This window comes from Danio rerio, chromosome 8 (genome assembly GCF_052040795.2).
Source record: "Danio rerio strain M-AB ecotype USA chromosome 8, GRCz13ab, whole genome shotgun sequence".
Classification (NCBI taxonomy): domain Eukaryota; kingdom Metazoa; phylum Chordata; class Actinopteri; order Cypriniformes; family Danionidae; genus Danio; species Danio rerio.
Window position 1 is genome coordinate 59,561,198 of NC_141028.1, and position 23,180 is coordinate 59,584,377.

General features: G+C 33.5%; 1 protein-coding gene across 5 annotated transcripts in view; it reads right to left on the reverse strand.

The window, feature by feature from the left end:
• vps13a (vacuolar protein sorting 13 homolog A) overlaps window positions 1-19,570 on the reverse strand; it is a 99,911-nt gene extending 80,341 nt beyond the window's left edge. For all 5 annotated transcript variants that reach the window (XR_015496903.1, XR_015496902.1, NM_001118893.3 and 2 more), the window contains exons 1-17: window positions 19,424-19,570; window positions 16,500-16,543; window positions 16,360-16,402; window positions 14,230-14,325; window positions 13,846-13,947; window positions 12,699-12,808; window positions 12,553-12,612; window positions 11,132-11,191; window positions 10,965-11,045; window positions 9,353-9,410; window positions 9,141-9,268; window positions 8,940-9,046; window positions 7,056-7,227; window positions 5,841-5,903; window positions 5,164-5,299; window positions 2,238-2,332; window positions 1,163-1,305 (exon numbers count right to left, since the gene is read on the reverse strand). Coding sequence is in view for 3 of the 5 variants with exons in the window: in NM_001118893.3 (NP_001112365.2) it covers window positions 1,163-1,305; window positions 2,238-2,332; window positions 5,164-5,299; window positions 5,841-5,903; window positions 7,056-7,227; window positions 8,940-9,046; window positions 9,141-9,268; window positions 9,353-9,410; window positions 10,965-11,045; window positions 11,132-11,191; window positions 12,553-12,612; window positions 12,699-12,808; window positions 13,846-13,947; window positions 14,230-14,325; window positions 16,360-16,402; window positions 16,500-16,543; window positions 19,424-19,523 (1,598 nt within the window). In the remaining 2 variants the exon portion in view is untranslated. The remainder of the gene's footprint in view (window positions 1-1,162; window positions 1,306-2,237; window positions 2,333-5,163; window positions 5,300-5,840; window positions 5,904-7,055; window positions 7,228-8,939; window positions 9,047-9,140; window positions 9,269-9,352; window positions 9,411-10,964; window positions 11,046-11,131; window positions 11,192-12,552; window positions 12,613-12,698; window positions 12,809-13,845; window positions 13,948-14,229; window positions 14,326-16,359; window positions 16,403-16,499; window positions 16,544-19,423) is intronic.
• Between the last annotated feature and the right edge of the window lie 3,610 nt (window positions 19,571-23,180).

Sequence of the window (23,180 nt, forward strand, 5' to 3'; positions counted from 1 at the left end):
CCCACAAGAGCAAGCTCCTGATTGGTTACTGCAGCGCGAATGTCCGCTGAAGTTCAGATTTTCGAACTGGAGTGATTTGCGTCAAACGTGCAAAACGCTCAATTCGCGGTGCGTATCGTTCGTATCGTGGCATTCGCGCAGCGCCATTCGCGCAATATGCGTCATTCGCACCACGCCGTTCTCGCGAATCGCGCCGCAGTATGTCTATTCGCGCGTTTGCATTGACTTAACATGTAAATCACTCGCGCTTGACGCATGTTCCGCATCTGGTGTGAACGCAGCATGTTAAAGCTATCTGAAATTATAGAATTTGTTCATGTTATTTCAGTAAATGTTTTATTTCAAGTAACAAAGCTGAACTGTATTGAATTGATTAGAATAATGACACTAACTTGTGTTTCTAGAGTGCCTTTACAGTGGAAATTGAGTTTGTCTCCTATTTCTGTACGTTTTTTTGTTGTTATGACTGTGAAGCTGCTTAAACAATTTAAGTGCATTATATATAAGGTACTATAGAAAAAAAGAGGCATAATTTCCACGGCATAACTGAAGGCGAATGTTGTGCTTTTTAATCACAAACTGAGGAATGTAAAGTAAAAAGTATTAAAGTGTGCATGAAACGGAGGTTGCCACAGACTCTTATTTTAGTATGATAATGCATATTAAAACTGAATATTAGAACAGAGGGTTTCATTTTTGAGCTCCTCCCCTTATATATCACTCACAGCCAACTAATAGTGAGGGGCATGGCTATGCATATTTCGCCTAGTGGCCCCGCCCATTAGTGACCATCTCTCCCTCATTAGCATAAGACATTAGTTTTGTTTTTGAATCTGCCACTATGCTGATGCATAGGCCTGTGTGGCTCCGCCCTCTTTTGAAAAGAGCACAATCTCATTTGAATTAAAGTGACAGTCACCAAAAAGGTACAATAAAGATAAAAACCTAAAAGAGGCAGCTTCAAACAGTTATAAAACAATATTTGTGGGGGATTTTGAGCTGAAACTTGCATCTTACAAAAAGGGGCATGATAGATCTCCTTTAAAGCATTTTGAACACAGAACTTTCAATCAAATACAATAAATAAATAAGTGGCAAGCATTTCATAATCATATTGAAAATAACAAGTGATCAGTTTAAGAAATGCAGAAGAAGATGATACTTTATAGCTTGAGCCGCGGGTCTTTGAGTCAGCATGGCCTTCAGGTCAATGACAGACAGTTTGATGATCTCCGCCTTCTCTCGGCTCTCTTTGATGGACAGGGACAGGCGGAGAAGATGGAAATTCATCTTCATGTTTTCAAACTGCAAACAAAAAAGATGAGTCAGGGGTTTAATGCTTTACAACAACAAACTGCACAGGCTCAATCAATGGAGATTGGCTTGCTAATAACGTACAAGCAGACTAAAAATACTGGCCGTACATATTTTTTTAAATTATTTCAATATTTTTATTTAGCATGGGTGCATGGGATTAAAAGGTGACAATAATTATGTTAGTAAGATTTCCACAATCATGTTATGTATTCAGCATTGATTACATTTACATGGGCATCAGAAATGGAATTATTCGCCTTAATCTGAATAAGTCAATAATTTAATTATATGAATTAATTATTAATAATATTAGACAAACCCGCCGCTATCACAAACAAGGTTTAAGGCTAGTCAAGATTAAATTGCATGTTTGAGCTGTCTCAACTCAAAATGACTTGCAGTGAGACGTCTTAAAATACATCAGCGTATTTTTTTTCTCCAGGTGCCCACCAGTAATATATTTTACTAAGGCCATTTTTATAAATTTGGCTTAAATAGCCTAATTTAACTAAGGCTTAGTCTTGGCTTAATCTTAGCCCTGTTTGTGAAATTGGGTCTAGATATTCTTCAAAACACTAGTATTTAGCTTAAAGTGACATTTAAAGGCTTAACTAGGTTAAAGTTAGGGTAATTAGTCAAGTCATTGTATAACAGTGGTTTGTTCCGGAGACAATCAGAAACTAATATTGCTTAAGGGGCTAATAATATTGACCTTAAAATGGCAGTAAAAAAATTAAGAAGTGCTTTAATTCTAGCCGAAATAAAACAAATAAGACTTTCTCCAGAAGAAAAAATATTATAGAAAATACTGTGAAAAATTCCTGAATCTGTTCAACATCATTCGGGAAATATTTGAAATTTTAAGTTTGTCTTCAACTGTATAAATGTGTGCCTGTATGCGAGTCATGATTGTGACTAACATTTTTTGGCAGGTTGGGGTTGACAGCAGTTTCGCTGTATCCGATGGCAGCGTATAGTTTGGCTTTCTCTGCAGGCGTCATTAACCCATCAAAACCTGAGGAAATCAGACAAACAGACAGTCAGCAAGTCTACCAGAAACAGACTCAGGATGAGTTTTATTCACCAAGTGCGTGCAAACATAGCAGATCATTTTGGTGGTTTGCGGAAGCTCAGAGGAAAAAACAAACACATCAACACAGGAAGACAGAAGGACATTTGAATAAGTGTAAAATAAAGTAAACAAAAGTGCTCAGCATAAATGAATAACTATGTTTTGAAAAATGAATATTTTTATTAATTTCAATTTAAAAAACAAAACAAACCAAAAACAGAAACCAAACCAAAGACGAAACAAACCAAACCAAAAGTAGAAACTAAACCAAAAAACGAAACAAACCAAACCAAAAGTAGAAACCAAACCAACTTAAAAGTAGAATCCAAACCAAATCAATAGTAGAAACTAAACCAAAAAACCAAACAGACCAAATCAAAAGTGGAAACCATTCCAAAGAAACGAAACAAATCAAACCCAAAAGTAGAAACCAAACCAAAAAAATAAACCAAACCAAAAGTAGATTATAAACTAAAAAAAACAGACCAAACCAAAGGAGGAATCGAAACCAAACTAAAAGTAGAAACCAAAGCAAAAAAAACAGACTCAGGATGAGTTTTATTCACCAAACGCGTGCAAACACACCAGATCATTTTGGTGGTTTGCGGAAGCTCAGGGTATAAACAAACACATCAACACAGGAAGTAGGGTTGTAACGGTATGAATTTTTCACGGTATGATAATCGTCTAAAACAATACCACGGTTTGACGGTTTCGCGGTATACGGTATGTTACAAATGTTACAAAATAATAGAACAGTGAAGCAAATTTGACTTTTTCCAAATAATATATTTTTAGTTACTATAAACAACACCACTTACAATGAACAAATAAGAAAATAAGAGAATAATAAATAATGTGTCAAAGTCCAAATAAAGTCCAAATAAACATGGTGCAAATCCTCAGTAAAAAATAGATATAAATGTTTACTATACTATAAATAGTTACATAACGAAACTAGATTCAATATGGAACATCCTTACGTTTTATGTGCCAGCATGGATATGGTTGTCTGTGGATATGGATTTGGATATGGTTGTCTGCAATGCAGACAAACAGCTGCATCTTCATTTGCGTCTTTTGAAAACAGCAAGAGCAGCAGTTCGTCTTTGCTGTGTCACTGTTTTGTCATGTTTCTGTGCTGCTGTGCATGCAAAAGTACTTAGTATGAGAATTATTTCATGCAAAACTTTTTTTTTTGCGTTTTATTTAGCCGCGCATAAATGTATGCCTATCTCTCATTCCGTGTTGTTCAAAAAGCTTGGTCCACAAACAAAAGCGAAACCTATGCTTATTGGTTGTGATATAGCGAGTTTGAACCAATCTGGGCATGGAGGAGGGACAATGCATCAATGTATCATGTCTGATTTGTCCGGAGACACAGTGACGAGCGTTTCTTTGTCAAATCAGCGTTGTCAAATGTTGATGACGTAACCGCACTGATTCCGGAGCCTCTGAAAGTCCGCGAATGTTATGTGATACAGCACTGGAAAGCTGAGATTCTCTTCTTTATGCCAATCTTTGAATTGTATGAATCGGATCAGCGGATCAAAAGTTCTTAAACATTTAAGAGCAATACTTATTTTTAGCCGTGGGCGGCTGTCTCGGTCTTTAAGGGTTAAAACCGTTGATATGCAATTGTTCATGGTATGATAATCGTGCACGTTCAAATCGTGGTAAACCGTCATACCGGTATATTGTTACAACCCTAACAGGAAGACAGAAGGACATTTGAATAAGTGTAAAATAAAGTAAACAAAAGTGCTCAGCATAAATGAATAACTATGTTTTGAAAAATTAATATTTTTATCAATTTCTCAGTGAATATGGCCAATGATTTTTGGTGCATTTAAACAAAAGAGTTTTATTAAACAGTTATATGCAGTACAAAAAAGTCACTGAACATCTTTAGAAATAAAAATATAAATTATTTAAATTAAAATGAGTTATTGCAAAACAAAACAAAATATTACAAACTAGAAAATGTCTCCTCCTACTACTAAAAGTTTATTTAATATTTTTCCTTAACATATTAATTTGGATATAGTAATGTTTGGGCTTTGATCTTAAGTTTTTGGTAACACTTTACAATAAGGTTCATTAGTTAATGCATTTACTAACATGAACTAATCATGAACAACACATGTACAGCATTTATTAATCATAATTGAACATTTACTAATCCATTATTAACATTTGAGGCCATGCTTGTTAACAGTAGTTAATGCACCATGAGTTAACATGAACTAACAATGAACTACTGTATTTTCATAAACTAACGTTAACTAACATGAACAAATACTGTAGTAAATGTATTGTTTATTGTTTGTTCATCTTATTAAATGCATTAATTAACATTAACTAATGAACCTTATGGTAAAGTGTGACCAGTTTTTTTTTTGTTAGTTCTTGTTTTATTTATTTATTTTTTGTTAGTTTCAGTTTTGGTTTTGCTACTGACTAATCTAACGTATATGCACAAATATAATATTTTAAAGCAATCTACAGAAAACATTAACCTAAAAACTCAAAACTCATTCATGCTGGACACTATATGAACACACATCTAGATGGCTTATGAGCGCTGTTGACTCTTAACTGTGCAGATAAGAAATTAAAAGTGTAATATTTATCTAAATGTATTAACAAATGGCTTTATTAAGTGGCAGAATCAAGTCAATCAGAAACAGACTGAGTTTACTTTCTCTTGAAGTGCACACCACAGATTCTATGCTAGTTACAGCTAACTAACCCAACACAGCGTGCAGACAAACCTCCAGTTTTGACGTCTTTGGTTTGAGTGGCACTGGCTTCTCCAGACCAGTTCCACATCCAGCCAAACCAGCCCTGTGACTGTTCCTCCTCCACCTTCACCCCGGGCCGGTAAATCCTGAGCCCTGCCTTCGAGGCCTGCAAATACCAACCACACAAAACACACCAGTCAAACTATGCAGTCAGAAACTGGAGAATCAAACCTGGAGATCTTCGTGTGGCCACAGGAACACATCAGCAGTGATGTGAGCCAGAGGATACAAAATAATAAGAATTTTAATGGTGATATATTTAGATATACAGATAGACAAACAGATAGATACAGACAGACAGACAGACAGAGAGATAGATAGATAGATAGATAGATAGATAGATAGATAGATAGATAGATAGATAGATAGATAGATAGATAGATAGATAGATAGATAGATAGATAGATAGATAGATAGATAGATAGATAGATAGATAGATAGATAGATAGATAGATAGATAGATAGATAGATAGATAGATAGATAGATAGAATTTGTGATCTTAGATAGAAGTTGTGATCTTGACAGTACAATGAATTACATCATGACATGTGATTTTTGTCATCGGCCAGCCTTAGATATAAATTTTTCACATTAGTGTTATGATATTTGTGAATATTATAAGAGGGCAAATGCGTTGTTACGTCACCTCCATCTCAGCCTGCTGTCTCGCCATTGTGATGTTGAATATGTCTAATGTTCTTTCAGTCTCCTAAAGGAGGAACAAATGATCAAGGTTACTTTCAAAACAGAGCTTTCACAGAAACAAATACGGGTTTATTTGGGTCTTGACACGTCTTAAGCTTCAAGTGTTCTTAATATGTAAAGTATCGATGTTGTTGATAGGGACTACAGCTGTCAAAGCCTAAACCAAAACAAAAACCATGTATCCAAAACTATATTTGGCAATTAAAAAATATGGTAAAAGGTTGACAAACTCTAAAAACATTCTGAAAACCAAACTAATAGAAAACACTGTCTGACGGAATCAAAAGTAGAATCCAAACCAAAGTAAATCAAATGTAAAAACTAAACCAACCCAAACAACAAACCAAAATTAAAAGTAGGAACCAAATCAAAAAAACGAACCAAACCATACCAAACCAAAAGTAATGACCAAACCAAATGTAGAAACTAAACCAACCCAAGCAACAAACAAAATCAAAAAGTTGAATCCAAACCAAACCAAACCAAGCCAAATTTAAAAACTAAACCAACCCAAACAATAACCAAAGTTAAAAGTAGAAACTAAACCAACCAAAAAAAATCCCATACCAAACCAAAAGTAGAATCCAAACCAAAAAACAAACCAAACCAAAAGTAGAAACCAAACCAAACAACCAAAAAAAAAAAAAAAAACCAAACTAAACCAAAGGAGGAATCCAAACCAAATCAAAAGTACAACCCAAACCAAAGCAAAAGCAGAAACCAAAGCAAATAAAAACATAACAAAACAAAAACCATGACAAACCGAAACCATATTTAACCATTTCACAAACTTTAAACAAAACAAACAATGGTTGTAAACTATGAAACAAAACTAAAAAAAAAAAAAAAAAACTAAACCAAAACAACCAAACTACAAAGGAACAAAATTCTAAAATATTCATAGCCAAATATGGTTCAAAGCAACTATGGCTAAAAAAAAAATTAAAAACATGCAAAAAACACAAACCAAATTCATTTGTCAGTTCACAAATTTGGAAACAAAACCAAAACAAAACCATATTTGCCAGTTCACAGATACAGTTCATAGTGGCCATAGTTGTCAATCTCCAAACCAAAATAAAACACTAAATGTCCCATGCATCTCTTTGATTTTGTGTTCACCAACAGCATGTGAGTGTGTGTAGTGTCGACCCACCTCCAGCTCCTTCAGCAGACTCTCTGCCGGTTTCTTACTGATGATTTTATTCTTATAAAGCTCTCTGTACTTTTTCACATGCTGCCGATGTCGACGAATATGCAGCCAAGACCACATGTGAAGACGAGGCTTCACATTGACCTCCAGAACACCCGTGATCACATATCGCCACCTGTAAGAGCCCAAGATACACAATATACACTTTGGGTTTAGTGTTAAGAGTTTAGTATCAGGAACATTTAATGTGCTAAATGTTAAATAGATGTCAAATTAGTTGGCAGTAACAGTAACTGTCATGATTACAATTGCATTCTCAACCAGAAGGAGGAATAATAAATTATGTAGGGGAATGTCGTTAGCACAAAACCAAAATAAATAGTGATCCAACCACAGCACCTGATAGCTCCTCCCCTTCTGCTTCATGAACCAAAGTGTTCAACATTACATATTTCTTTTCATCGTTGCATAAGTGAATAATAAGTTGAATAATATTGTATGTATTTATTTACCTATTTATTTACTCATATATTTATAATTTACTTAAATATTTATTTACTTACATATATATTCATTGACTAAATTAATAATTTATTTACTTGTTATTTATTTAATTTGATATTTACTTATTTACTTTTTATTTGTTTATTTATTTTATATTTATTTATTTACTTTTATATTTATTTACTTTTATATTTGTTTATTTAATTTTATATTTATTTAATAACTTTTATATTTATTTATTTTTATATTTATCGACTTTTATATTTGTTTATTTATTTTTATATGTATTTATTTACTTTATATTTATTTATTTATTTATTTGAATATTTATTTATTTTTATACTTATTTATTTACTTTAAAATTTATTTCTTTGTTTATTTACTTTTATATTTATTTTTTTACTTTTATATTTACTTACTTTTATATTTAGTTATTTGCGTTAAGATTTATTTATTTATATATTATTTAATTTTATCTTTATTTGCTTTAATATTTACTTATTTGTTTACTTTTCTATTTATTTTTTTACTTTTTATTTATTTTTTTACTTTTATATTTGGTTATTTAGTTTCATATTTATTTACTTTTTATTTGTTTATTTATTTGTATATTCATTTATTTATTTTTACAATTGTTTATTTGATTTTATATTTATTTTTTTACTTTTATATTTATTTTTTTACTTTTTATATTATTTATTTTCCTATTTATTTATTTATTTTTATATTTATTTATTTTATTTTACATTTATTTATTTACTTTTAAATTTATTTGTTTACTTTTTATTTGTTTATTTTTATATTTGATTATTTACTTTATTTTTAATTACTTTTATTTTTATTTATTTATGTATTTCAATATTTACTTATTTTCTTTTCTATTTGTTTATTTGTTTATTTTTATTTATTTATTTACTTTTGATTTATTTTATATTTATTTATTTACTTATATATTTACTTATATATTTGTCTTTTTGACTTATTTATTTTTTTGAAAGAGAGGAGAGAGTGTGTTCAATAGGTGGGTTTGTCAAGTCCACTCACCTGTATGGAGCACACTCGGAATTGCACAATATTTTTAAAAAGTATAAAGTAAATAAAAGAGGGTGTCTGGTGCATATGAAGAGGAAAATTGTGCATCACCTACAGGTGGTTTGTAAAGCTTTGTGAAGTACATTAAGAATTGCAAGATATTTTCAGAGACACAGAGAGTTGATAAGAAAGTGTTTGGTGCATACAGAGAGAAGAAAGTGTGTCACCCTTACAATAAATCCTACAAAAATAAAATCAATAGTGTACATGTATGCAATTTGAGACCCACCTATAGATAAAAATATGCAGCTTTACAAAACACACAAGACCACGAACTCCAAAAGCACTCACCACTGACGAGCGTTAGTGTGAACCACCACATATGGCCGATACTTCCTGTAAGGAAGGTTACGGGTCATCATATCCACCGACCCCAACAGCTCCAGAATGCTGACGTACTAGCAAAACAAACACACATATTGATGAGATGAGATTGACAGGCCTGTACACCTTTTGTGAGGAAAAAGTGCATATTTTTGCACAAGTCCAGACCTGTGGTCGGCTGAGCTCCACGGCCACTTCAGGAAGGTTGACCACCAGGTCCATTTTGGGTGAGGAGAAGTCTACATCAGAGCGAGGGTTCATCCGCAACTTGGCATTGGCAGATATTGGACGAAAGACTAAAGCATGGAGATGAAAACAAAGCTGGTTTGTATTTAATAAAGACAAACACTGGTGAATGAATTTAAAGATAAAAAACTCACTGAAGTGATAATCCTGAGGGATGGCAGTCTGGATGGCTACGCTGTGCTTCAGGTATCGCTGCGCAAACACATACGCGACTCATTTCAGAATTGCAGGTACACTCAAAGAATGACCTTTGCTGCTTGTTCAAATGTAAAACTAGTTGAAGCATCACAATTCTTGGGTAATTTTTGGAACAACTTCTGCCTTCTTTTCCAGAGACGCCCGTGCATATTTCAACAGGACAATGCTAAACCACATTCTGCACACAGAGTCCTGCTGCGGAGGAAGAGGAGACAGGTACTTGACTGGCCTGCCTGCAGTCCCGACCTATCTCCAACAGAGAATGTGTGGCGCATTTTGAAGCACAAAATGCACAACAACGACCCCGTATTGAAGCCCACCACTTGTTTGCAGGAAGAATGGGACAAAATGACATCTGAAACACTTCACTACTTGGTGTCTTCAGTTCCAAAACATCTTTTAAGTATCGTGAAAAGAAACAGCAACATTATAAAGTGGTAAATGCTGCACTGTTACAGCTCTTTTTGAATTGTGTTGCAGGAACCAAAACTGGAATCCGCGTTATTTTTAAAATCGAAACAATAAAAATGACAAGGAACACATTAAATAATGTTTGTTGTATTGTCTGCAATGAAATACACGTCAAAGTATATTTAGAAATCACTACTTTCTGTTAATATTTGTGTTTTAGATGTTGCATACAAAAGTTTATTTAACTTATTTAACTACGCAGAAAAAAAATAGACTTAATTAATTCACGCTAACCAAGGCTAATTGTATGATTTAGGACAGTGTTTCTCAACTGGTGGGTCATTTTCAGTGGGTCGCGGTGTGTGTGTTCAAAAAAAAAAACAACAACAAAAGTTAAATTTTTTACTTATTTTGCTTATACCGGACTTTTATTTTGAAATGCGTGCGAGACAACCCTACCGTTTAACATGTGAAATTTCATTTAATTATAGCAACACATATGTCAAAGCGCAAGAACGACCCCGAATATGTAAAAGTATGGTTATATATATTGACGACAAAAAAGACTTAAAGCCTCAGTGTCAGGAAACATGAAACCTTCTAAATTAAAACAATATTTAGAAACCAGAAAACATGATTTATTACAGTTCATAGAGTTTAATAACAGTATTTGTCGTTTTTACTTTGTATTATTTCTATAATATTATCCATTTTGTTTAATGACAGCAATAAAATATTGTTTATTTGTAAGTCTTAGCGAATTTCTTATGATTTATCTGTCACCACTTGTTTATGTTAACAAATAAATGCAAATCAAGTATAATTCCTAAAATTGCATTATAGTTCCTAAAAATTTGGGTCGCGGCTTGATGACCATGTAAAAATGTGGGCCCCATGGCCAAACCAGTTGAGAACCCCTGATTTAGGAGACTGTCAAAACAAGTATACCGAGATTCCTAAAATTACTATTTTTTTATACACAAAAACATTATTTTTAGAGATATAACTTGACATAATTTGCCTAATTCAAAAGTCTCTGTCAATTTTACAATTACTCATGTACAGTCAATCAATAAAGATGGCAGATTTTTTGTTAACTCAAATACAGGTAATAACAAAACAAATATGTGAACATACCAGAGCCTCCTCAGGGTTGTGGTTGGAGTACAGCTCTGAACTGACGTTCCAGTACGCAAACAGATTATCCAGACGTACAAGCTAAATCAAAACACACACATTTTTAATGAATTAAGAAAATATTGGTCGACTTTGATACTCATAACTGTGAAAGGATGAGTCTTAACCTTAAAAAACAGTTTGGCTTTCTCATCCAGAAGACAGGGGTTCCAGTTCTGATCCGCCGTCTGGAAAATGAAACAAAAATATTATAATACTGACTGATTTGGACATTTAAAATGTCATTAAATGAGCCATTCACGAAGCCACTGTAATGCAGGTGTTTTTTATAGTCATCGTTACTCGGAACAAGACCCTTTATTTCTGATAAAACACATTATTTTTGAGCTTTCATTATTAATATAACTATTTATACGTTAATAATACGTTACTGATATATTCTATCAGGGTAAATCAGAATATCTTACCATACTCTGACATAAATGTATTATTACACACACACACATATATATATATGGTATTTTATACAACAGTTCTGTCTGGTTCTAGAATCTGATTGGCTGATAGCTTTGCGATATTTTGCCAGTAACATCACACAACGGCCTCTTCACCCTTCACCTCTGTGTATTACTCCGCCCACATACAGCAAGCAACAAGCAAAGACGCTACAGTTTGACAAATATTACTGTTTATAGACAACAAAATGTACTTCTGAGGCTTTTTAGTGGAGAATGTAGTTGTTTAGATTGCAACTATGCAGTTTATTTGTAAGAATAGTGCCTATTTTAAAATATTTACTCAGAGCTCGTCGACGGCCAAAGACGATTGACGTTGTCTATCCACAAGATGACGCCAGAACCGCATAATAGGCCCCTGCTCAGTGCGTTCTCTTGAGCGTGAATAAAAAACTGAAAAACGGAAGCCTAGTGGTTTTTAAGGTGGACCGGATAGAGTCAATAAGCTGTGAATAAGAAGCTGGATTCAGCCTCGTCCCTCCTTATCGCAAACACAGTCTGAAAACAGCAGTCTGGTGAGAAATCTCTGTAGACGGATGGCATTTCATGTCACGTTCAGCCTTATAATCCTAAAATGTGAGCAAAATTTGCTGTTTTGTCATCACCTTAAGGGGGTCACACACCAGAAGCGCAGCTTACGCTATAGAGAATCATTCAAACACTAGCTCTTAGGTGACGTTGGTGAATTAGTAACGGCTTCTGCTGTTCTGACGTCAGCTGCAGATGTGAATGAATGGCGGAAGAAAGTAGTTCCTAATACAAAAGGTTTTTAGACTCTGTGTTTGATTTTCTTTTTTATGTACAAAATTGTGCCGTCGAACTGTTTTATAAACGCAATATCACGCGAGTAGCAGTGTGCTATGGCTGTATATCGCCACTGGTGGGGTGCTAAGGCTCCCACTAGTGCTGATATACAGCCATAGCACACTGCTACCTGTGTGATATTGCTCATATATATATATATATATATATATATATATATATATATATATATATATATATATATATATATATATTTTTTTTTTTTTTTTTTAAATAATAAGAAATTTTACTCATTTTAATGTCTGTCATACCTGGAGACTGAGGTTTTGTAATGATATCCCAAAGGAGAGAGGAACACTGGGATTGGTGACCTGAAAACATGGATAACATGCAAGGGTAAACAGTAAGTGCTGATACAGTCCATGCTATATGAGTGATAAACTCAAGAAATACTCACATCATCCTCATAGCGGACGTGAATGTTGGATATTTTGACCTGCAGGTTTTTGATCACCTGTGTTACCAGTTTCTCCACAAATGTGTCCTGCTTCTCACCCTTTGGATTCTCTGAATACAAAAAGACAAAAGGAGTTGAACATCTGCTCACATAAACGCACACACACACACACACGCGCACACGCGCACACACGCACAAGCAAACGCAAACACACGCCATCAAACGCACACGCAAAAACACACAATCAAACATGCGTTCAATTAAACAAGAGCATAATCAGACAAGAGCGCAGACACACAATCAAACACGCACACAAACAAACACACATACAAAAATGCACACACACAAGCAAAAAAATACACATGAAGTAAACAAAAACCCAAAACAAACCCACACACACACAAACGAACACACAAATACAAATACACAAACAAAAACACACACAAAACATACAAAAACACACACACACATATATATATAAACACAAACAAACACGCAAAAACAAAACACTCACACAAACAAACAAAAATACAAACACACACACACACACACACACAAACAAATACACACACAAACAAACAAAAAAGCAAACACACACAAACAAAAACACTCACAGAAAAACAAATAAACAAAAAATACACAAAAACAAACACACACACACACACACACACACACACAAACACTTACTGACAAAAAAAACACACACAATAAAAACAAACAAACACACACAGACAAGCAAACATGCACAAACACACTCACAAACACACACGCACACACAAACGACACACACACGTACACACACACACACACACACACACACACACACACACACACAAAGTAAACACACACACACACACACACAAACAAAAAAGCACACACACACACACACAAACAAATAAAAGAAAAAAATACACAAAAACAAACACACACACACACACAAACCAAAACACTCACTGACAAACAAACAAAAACACACACAATAAAAACAAACAAACACACACAGACAAGCAAACATGCAAAAAACACACACACACACGCACACACACCAGACACACACACGCACAAACATACACACACAAGCAAACACACACGCACGCACACGCACGCACACGCGCGCACGCACGCACACACACAGCTCTGACTGCACCTTTTTCTGCTGCTTTCTGTTTGGTCTCCTCGATGCGCTGGAGCTCCCTCTGCCGAGACTCCTGCAGCTGCCGCTCCTCCTTCTCTGCGTCATACTTTATACCTGAGCACACACGCATGCAGGACAGCAGTCAGAAAACACACAGGATCTTCTTCAGTGTTAAAGCTGCAACACACCAAGCCGACGGTCGGCCGTTTGTTGTCCACACATCGCCTCTTGTCAGGTTAACATTGGAGCTCTTTGGACAGACTAGCAAATTACATTTTATTTCTGAAGTAACTTACCCAAAACTGTTCACACTCTATTAAAATGCCCCAGTTATGTTATTATAAAGGTTTGGAGATCTCATACAGTAACAGCGGCAGATGAAGGGTCATCTCTTACTAGCAGTAGGTACGATGAGCAGGTAAACTTCATCCAGCGTGGCCTCCACAGACTGAGTGTACAGGTTCTTCCAGGGGATCTTTAACTCCAAACGCCCTGACAAGAAGACAAATACACACTGAATCAGCTCAAACTATTAAAGTTGAAGTCTTTATTAGCTCCCTTTTATTTAGTTTCCTTTTCTACATATTTCCTAAATTATGTTGAACAGAGCAGGGAAATTTTCACAGTATTTCCGACAATATTTTGTCTTCTGGAGTAAGTCTTATTTGTTTTATTTTGACTAAAATAAAAGCAGTTTTTAATTTTTAAACACATTTTAAGGTCAATATTATTAGCCCCTTTAAGCTATATTTTTCCGATAGTCTATAGAACAAACCACTGTTATATAATAACTTGCCTAATTAACCTCACCTGTCTAGTTTACCTTATTAACCTAGTTAAGCCTTTAAAAGTCACTTTAAGCTGTATAGAAGTGTCTTGAAAAATATCTAGTCAAATATTATTTACTGTCATCATGACAAAGAGAAAATAAATCAGCTATTAGAGTTATTAAAACTATTATGATTAGAAATGTGTTGGAAAAATCTCTCTGTTAAACAGAAATTGGGGGACAAAAATAAACAGGGGGGCTAATAATTCTGACTTCAATTGTATATAGTAGAAGACATAATTATTAGCCCTCATGTAAAAAATTGTTTTTTTTATATATATATTTCACAAGTAAAATACATTAAAAATGTTAATTACAGTAAAACATTATTTTTTCAGTCCGGTATAGATGATATATGACCTAAAGTTCTGAACTAATTTCTAGTAATAATTTTTTTTGTCTTTGCCATGATGACAGTATATGATATTTTATTATTTATTTAGCAAGATACTAGCATTCAAACTGAAGTATTTAGCCTAAATTAAGTAAACTAGGCAAGATAGGTTAAAAGGGGCTTATAACAGTGACTTTAGATGTTAAAAAAAATTAAAAAATTAAAAAAATAAATAAAAAATAAAAAAATGTCATCAGTAATTTGAATTGTCATACATAAATAAAAACATACATGTATATTTTTCTCAGCTTTTTTCATATTTTTTCAACAATTTTAATTGTCATAACATATAAATAAATCTTTATATTTTTCAGTAATTTTAGTTGTCTTAAATAAATGCATACATATTTTTTAATAATTTTAGTTGTCTTAAATAAATGTTTTTTCAGTAATTTTAATTGCCAAGAACAAATAAATAAATATATTTTTTCAGTAATTTTAATTGTCATAAATCAATATATTAAAAAAAAGAAAAATAAATTAACTGATTAAAAATAAACTGATTAATTAAAACCTAATTAATTAATTAATTTAAAATAATAAATGTATTTAAAATAAATCAATTCAAAATAAATAAAATCTTTTCAGTAATTTTCATTCATTCATTAATTCTCTTTTTAGCTTAGTCCCTTTTATAAATCAGCGATTGCCACAGCGGAATGAACCGTCAACTTGTTCAGCATATGTTTTACACAGTAGGTTCCCTTTTCAGCTGTAACCGAACACTGGGAAACACCCATACAATCCTACATTCACACTCATACACTATGGCCAATTTAGCTTATTCAATTCACCTAAACCACATGTCTTTGGATTGTGGGGGAAACCAGAGGAAACCCAAGCCAACATGGGGAGAACATGCAAACACAGTAATGCCAACTGACCCAGCCGAGGCTCAAACCAGTGACCTTCTTGCTGTGAGGCTGTCGTGCTACCCATTGCGCCACCGTGACGCCCCTTCAGTAATTTTAATTGTCATAAATAATTCAATCAAAAATAAATAAATAAACTTTTAATTATTAAAAAATAAATCTATTAAAAATAAACAAATAAATAATCATTATTTACTTATTTAAGCCAAATAAAAAATACTTTCTCCAAAAGAAAAAAAAAACCCTAGCTTTGTCATACAACACTTAATTAATTTAAAAATGTAAAAATTAATTTTAATTTTAATTAATTAATTTTAATCAATTTAAAAATTAATTTCCCAGCAGGACAGGATACTTCTGTCTTCCACTGTTTACAGTATGTAATAAAAAAGTCAACAACAAAGCAACACATCAAGCAGTTCAACACTCACCAATGTGTCCTGCTCTGACTTTGAAAGGAATGTCCAGCTGGCTCTGATGCAGAAATGAAAGTCACAAAGCCATTCAAAAGCTTTATTCATTCATTAAAAAGCTCCTCGAATGAACATTCATAAAACACAAAGCAACTCACCAATGCATTTTCTTTAATCTCGAGGTTCCTCAATATGGCATCACCTGCAACAGAAACATTAGCACAACACATGCAGGACGTTATGTAAAATAATTCATTCATATCACAGAGCTAATATTTACTGTGGGCCTGAAAGCTTTTTATCAGCGAGTCAGTGAGAAGTTCGGACATACTGGTATTATTCTTTCCTTGCATATATTGCATTAAAAACAGTGATGATTTTAGCATGTAGCTATACAGTGAATGATGAGAATTTCTCAATATTACTGATTTACAAAGCCAGTTGACCAATAATATTATGCATTTACTTATGCACATATTAAAGAGACTGTTCATCGGTTCATTTAGCCCTGCCTCCTCAGTAGTTGCTGTTCTGCTATTGGCTGGAGGGAACTAAAGGTTTAGATAAATATCGTTATCATAATTATGACTTCAAAACAATATTAGCACTAACTGTTTATTTATTTTAGTTAAATGAAATTAAATTTAGCTATTTATTTAAGGTTAATTGTTCCACTTTGATTGCAGTTGGCTGCTAATACGCATATCATACATACATTTACAAGGAATGCTTACTGAAATTACCGTATATTATTAAGGAGAAAGTCTGAATGAGCGAAAATAAAACCAACTTCACCTCAGTGTTAGCTTTCAGTTCAGGGTTACAGTAATCGCATGTTCAGGAGTGTCAAATTATGAATATTTCTGGGTGAACTATCCCTTCTCGGTTTACAATTTAGAAAGAATAATTCAGTGAAAAGACAAAGTCAAAATCCACTTTTACCTCTTAAACCAAATTTTCCTCAGTGCTAGATTGAGGTAAAGCTGGTTTTATATTGGCACAGTCATTCAGTGAGTTGCTCCCCATATTGTTTACCATGGCACTTTGAATATTCGACCTGAAATCACATGTGATTAGGACACTATTTATTTAAGGTTAATTATTCTACTTTGATAGTAGTTGGTTGCTAATATGATAAGCATATGTGGAATTTATAAAAAATATGTTTCTGAAGCAGGGCTCAACAATAAGGACTGCCCGCTGGCCCAGGGCCAGTGTGCAAGACGCTCGGGACAGTATACAGAATGGTTACTGGCCCGATCGGGGCTAGTGCTGCCTTGTCACTAAAATTTAATTTGGCCGCGACTGTCAATCGCATGCTTTCATGCCCAGATGTTTGTTTCAGAACTTGTTTGCCCAGTAAGCATGGTTTGTGCGGCTAATATGATTATTATGTTGATGGATCAAGCAAGAACAAGAAGTGAAATGCATTTTAAATCTAGATTTACAAATAAATGAAAAATGAAAATATAGACAGTATTATAGACTGATGTAATGAGCCGGTTTATAAAATTAGGTATTTTGGTTGGTTATAAACAAACAAAAACCATAAAATTGTCAACTAAATAATTCAACTAAACCACACATTAAACCATTCACTTTAGTTAATCTAATCAGTATTGTATTTAAATTAAATCATTTTTAAATTGTCAGTTGTATTTAAAGAAAAGTAATGCTAAATAACTAAATGGCTAACTTCTTTTTTTTTGGTGGGGCCAGAGAAAATTTTGGCAGGGCAAGTAAAAATCTGAACCACTTGCCCGATCGGGCCGGTAAAAAAAGATCCCTAGCGTTAAAAGGAACTTAATAGCTATATTTTAGCCGCGTATTTTAAATAATGTGTCAAAAATAAAGTTTGTGAATCTACAATTTTAATACTTAAAAAAAAAATATTAAAGTGTCATGCAAACAAAAAGAGTAGCATGGAAAATGTGGAGGTATTTTATTACAGTTCGAAATGATTTAACAAAAGGTGGGCTGACTTGTTAAACTGACGGCAAACTGTGCAAAACATCACTTCATTTTTTTGTCACGTTGTTCACATGTAAATGTCTGCTTCCAAAACATTAGAAACAGACATTTTCTTTTAGCCTTATATTTTGATATTGCCGCCATGTTGCTGTTTCTTCCCTGTTCTGGATGTTACCAGGTTATGAAAAGAAAATTGCATGCTCAAAACATCAAATCAGATGAGAGGAACCTTAAAGCAATATGGTGTTTACTACATCACAGACAAGGTAGTGTTTAAAGACTTAAAAAGCACGCAATTGACAAATAGCAGACAAATTAAATGTTTGGCCAGTAAATGATCCTGTCTACTGTCCCAAGCGTCTCTCACGCTGGCCCTGGGCCACCGGGCAGTCCTTATTGTTGAGCCCTGCCCTATATTGTTTACCATGGTACTTTGAATATTCGGCCTGAAATCACATGTGATTATGACTTGAAAACAATATTAGCATTATTTATTTAAGGTTAATTATTCTACTTTGATAGTAGTTGGTTGCTAATATGATAAACAAATGTGGAATTTATAAAGAATACGCTTCTGAAGGTATATTATCAAGAAGAAAGTCCCAATGTGCGAATATAAAACCAAATTTTCCTAAATTCTAGCTTTATATATAGTTTTATATTCACACATTCAACTTGTGACATGCTCCCTATATTGTTTACCATGGTACTTTGAATATTTAGCCTGAAATTACATGTGATTATGACTTCAAAACAATATCAGCACTATTTATTTAAGGTTAATTATTCTACTTTGGAAGAAGTAAGCTGCTAATATGCTTTCCAAATGTAGAATTTACAAGGATTTACTTTCTGAAATTACATTATTATGGAAAAGTCTGAATGTGCGAAAATAAAACCAACTTCACCTCAGTGTTAGCTTTCAGTTCAGGGTTACAGTAATCGCATGTTCAAGCCTGTCCTGAATGTCAAAGCATTACATCAGATTCCTCCTCAGTGAGATCGAGCACACTCTTCTAAGCACGGGTATACCCATATACATGTTTATAATCGTGAATTTACACAGACACGTGGAGTAAAACAGACAGTAAGGGCAGAAATGCTCCTTTACCTCCCCATATGCCGAGGCTGAGCTGCGAGCTGTCGAGGTTTCCAACATAGTCCCCCAGAAACCGGTTCAGCACGTCGACCACCACCGACTCAAACACCATTTTCGCGTCCTCCTCATGCGACCATCAGCATGTTTTCACTCGTCTGCGACTCGTGCAGCAGCTGAGAGTGTAGTTGTATTTACTGTCAGTCCCGTTTCCTGAAATAAACATCACTGGAGGGACGGGGAGGAGGATCTGAGTGCGCGCCGCCGCCACCGCCTGTGCGACAGCGCCCTCTGTTGACGAACATCCGGCATGGGATCAAAATCGTTCATATCTTTATATATGTATATTGTATATTTTTGAATATTAGCGCTGGGCTAAAATTTATCGCATGCAAAATAAAAATTTGTTTAGAAATAATATAATAATAACAAGTGTATTTTATTAACGTCTGAACGCTGAACCTAATCATCAATATAACATGAAAACAGTAATTATACAGTAATTATTCGCATTATTTATTAAATTACTGATTAAATTGTACTTTATTTACGTCTACCTCTACCCCAGCTCTTACTGTAATGTAAAACAGCAATCATACCGAGTATAATTCACATTATTTTTTTAAATTACCTATTAAAATGTTTTATTAATGTCAACCCCAACACTCACAGTATTATAAGAACTGTAATTATACAGAGTATTATTCATATTATTGATTAAATTACCCATTAAATTGTATTTTATTAGCATCTATACCTACCCGAACCCTCACATCAATGTAAAAACAGTAATTATATAGTGTGTTATTCACATTATTTATTAAATTACCTATTAATTTGTATTTATTAACGTCTACCTCCATCCCAATCCTGACAGTAATGTAAAAACAGTAATTATTATAGAGTATTATTCATAGTATTTATTAAATTTTCCATGAAAGTGTATTTTATTAACGTCTACCCCTACTCCAACCCTCACAGTAATGTACAAACAGTAATTATACAGACATTTATTCAAATTATTTATTAAATTACCAATAAATCATAACTCAATAACGTCTACCTCCATCTCAACCCTGACAGTAATGTAAATACTGTAAATATATTGAGTATTATTCATATTATTTATTAAATTACCTATTAAATTGTGTTTTTAATAATGTCTACCCCTACTCCAACCCTCACAGTAATTTAAAAACAGTAATTATATAGTGTATTATTCATATTATTTATTAAATTACCTTTTAAATTGTATTGTATTAACATCCTTCTCCATCCCAACCCTGACAGTAATGCAATTACAGTAATTATATAGTGTGTAACTCATATTATTTATTAAATTACGCATTTATTTGTATGTTATTAACATCTACCCCTACTCCAACCCTGACAGTAATATAAAAACAGTAATGATATAGTCTATTATTCATATTATTTATAAAACGACCCATTAAATTGTATTTTATTAACATTTACCCCAACCCAACCCTGACAGTAACGTAAAAACCATTATTATTAAATAATTTAAAAATATTATCTATTAAATTACCTTTGAAATTGTATTGTATTAACATCCTCCTCCATCCCAATTAATTATAATAATATAATTATATAACATAATACTCATGTTGTTTATTAAATTACGCATTAATTTGTGTTTTATTAACGTCTACCCTTACGCAAACCCTCACAGTAATGTATATATGGGCAGCACGGTGGTGCAGCGAGTAGCGCTCTTGCCTCACAGCAAGAAGGTCGCTGGTTCGAGTTTGCATGTTTTCCCCATGTTGGCGTGGGTTTCCTCCGGTTGCTCCGGTTTCCCCCACAATCCAAACACATGCGCTATAGGGGAATTGGGTACGTTAAATTAGCCGTAGTGTATGAGTGTGTGTGTATGTGTGAGTGAAAGCGTGTGTTTGGGTGTTTCCCAGTACTGGGTTGCAGCTGGGAGGGCATCCGCTGTGTAAAATAAGTGCTGGAATAGTTGTCGGTCCATTGCGCTGTGGTGACCCCTGATGAATAATGGGAGTAAGTTGAAGGAAAATTAATGAATTTCTATTATTTTATCAGTTAATTAGCTTCAATATTTACATTTTTATGTTTTTCATAAGTTGAATATAATAATTTACACAGTTATCTTTTAGAACTGTATACTAAACTGTATTATAACCTAAAAAAGAAAAGAATATCATATTCACAGACTTGTTGAGTATATTGTGGGCTGTAGATGGCGCTGTAAGACCATCAATAATCACGAAACACAATGCTGGTGGACTGCTTTAAAGACGACTGAACTTCTCTGGGGACTCATGAGCTCCTCCTGCAGGAGAACAGGCTCTGAATCCAGAATGCACACACACACACGCACGCACACGCACACACACAGCAGATTGATCTTGATCATGCTTTCTGGTGTCTCTGTCACAACAGATGTCCTCTTTAATTTTAATAACAGAACCTTCGGTTCTTTCGCTTTATGTTCCTCTAAGTCCTCTGTCCAAACTTCTGAACCACCATCTTATCCAGCATATGTTTTACAAAGCGGATGCCCTACCAGCCGCAACCCAAAACTGGGAAACACCCATACATTATAGCCAATTTCATCAATTCATCTTTAGGGTATGTGTTTGGACTGTGGGGAAAGGGGAGCACCCGGAAGAAACTAATGCTAACACGGGGAGAACATGCAAACTCCACACAAAATTTACTAAATTTACCCATTAATTGTGTTTTATTACTGTAACATCTACAGCTACCCCAACCCTAAACTCAAGCATCACAATAATGTAAAAACAGTAATTAAACCGAGTAATATTCATATTATTTATTAAATTACCCATTAATTGTGTTTTATTAACGTCAACCCCTATCCCAATCCTTAACTCAAGCATCACAGTAATGTAAAAACAGCATTTAAGCCAAGTATTATTCATATTATTTATTAAATTACCCATAAAGTCTATTTTATTAACATCTATCCCAATTCCAAACCTAAACTCAAGCATAACCATAATGTAAAAACAGTAGTTAAACTGTATTTTATTCATATTATTTTTTTAATATTACCCATTAAAGTGTTTCATTAACTTACAGCAACCCCTAATCTAAACTCAAGCATTAGAGTAAAGTAAAACAGCGATTAAATCGAGTATTATTCGTATAATTTATTAAATTACGTATTAAAGTGTATTTTATTAATGTATACCCCTATCCCAAACCTAAACTCAAGCATCACAATAATATAAAATAGTAATTAAGCAGAGTATCATTAATGTTATTTATTAAATTACCCATTAAAGGGTATTTTATCAACTTCTACAGCAACCCCAAACCTAAACTCAAGCATCAGAGTAATGTAAAACGGTGATTAAACCGAATATTATTCAAATTATTTATTAAATTACTTATTAAAGTGTATTTTATTAACGTATACCCCAATCCCAATCCTAAACGTAAGCATTACCATAATGTAAAAACAGTAATTAAACCGATAATTATTCATATTATTCATTAAATTACCCATAAAGTGTATTTTATTAACATCTACCCTTATCCTAAACCTAAACTCAAGCATAACCATAAAGTAAAACAGTAATTAAGCAGAGTATTATTCATATTATTTAATAAATTACCCATTAATTGTGTTTTATTAATATCTTTCCTTACCCCAACCATAAACTCAAGCATCAGAGTAATGTAAAAACAGTATTAAAACCGAGTATTATCAATATTATTTATTAAATTACCCATTAAAGTGTATTTTATTACCGTA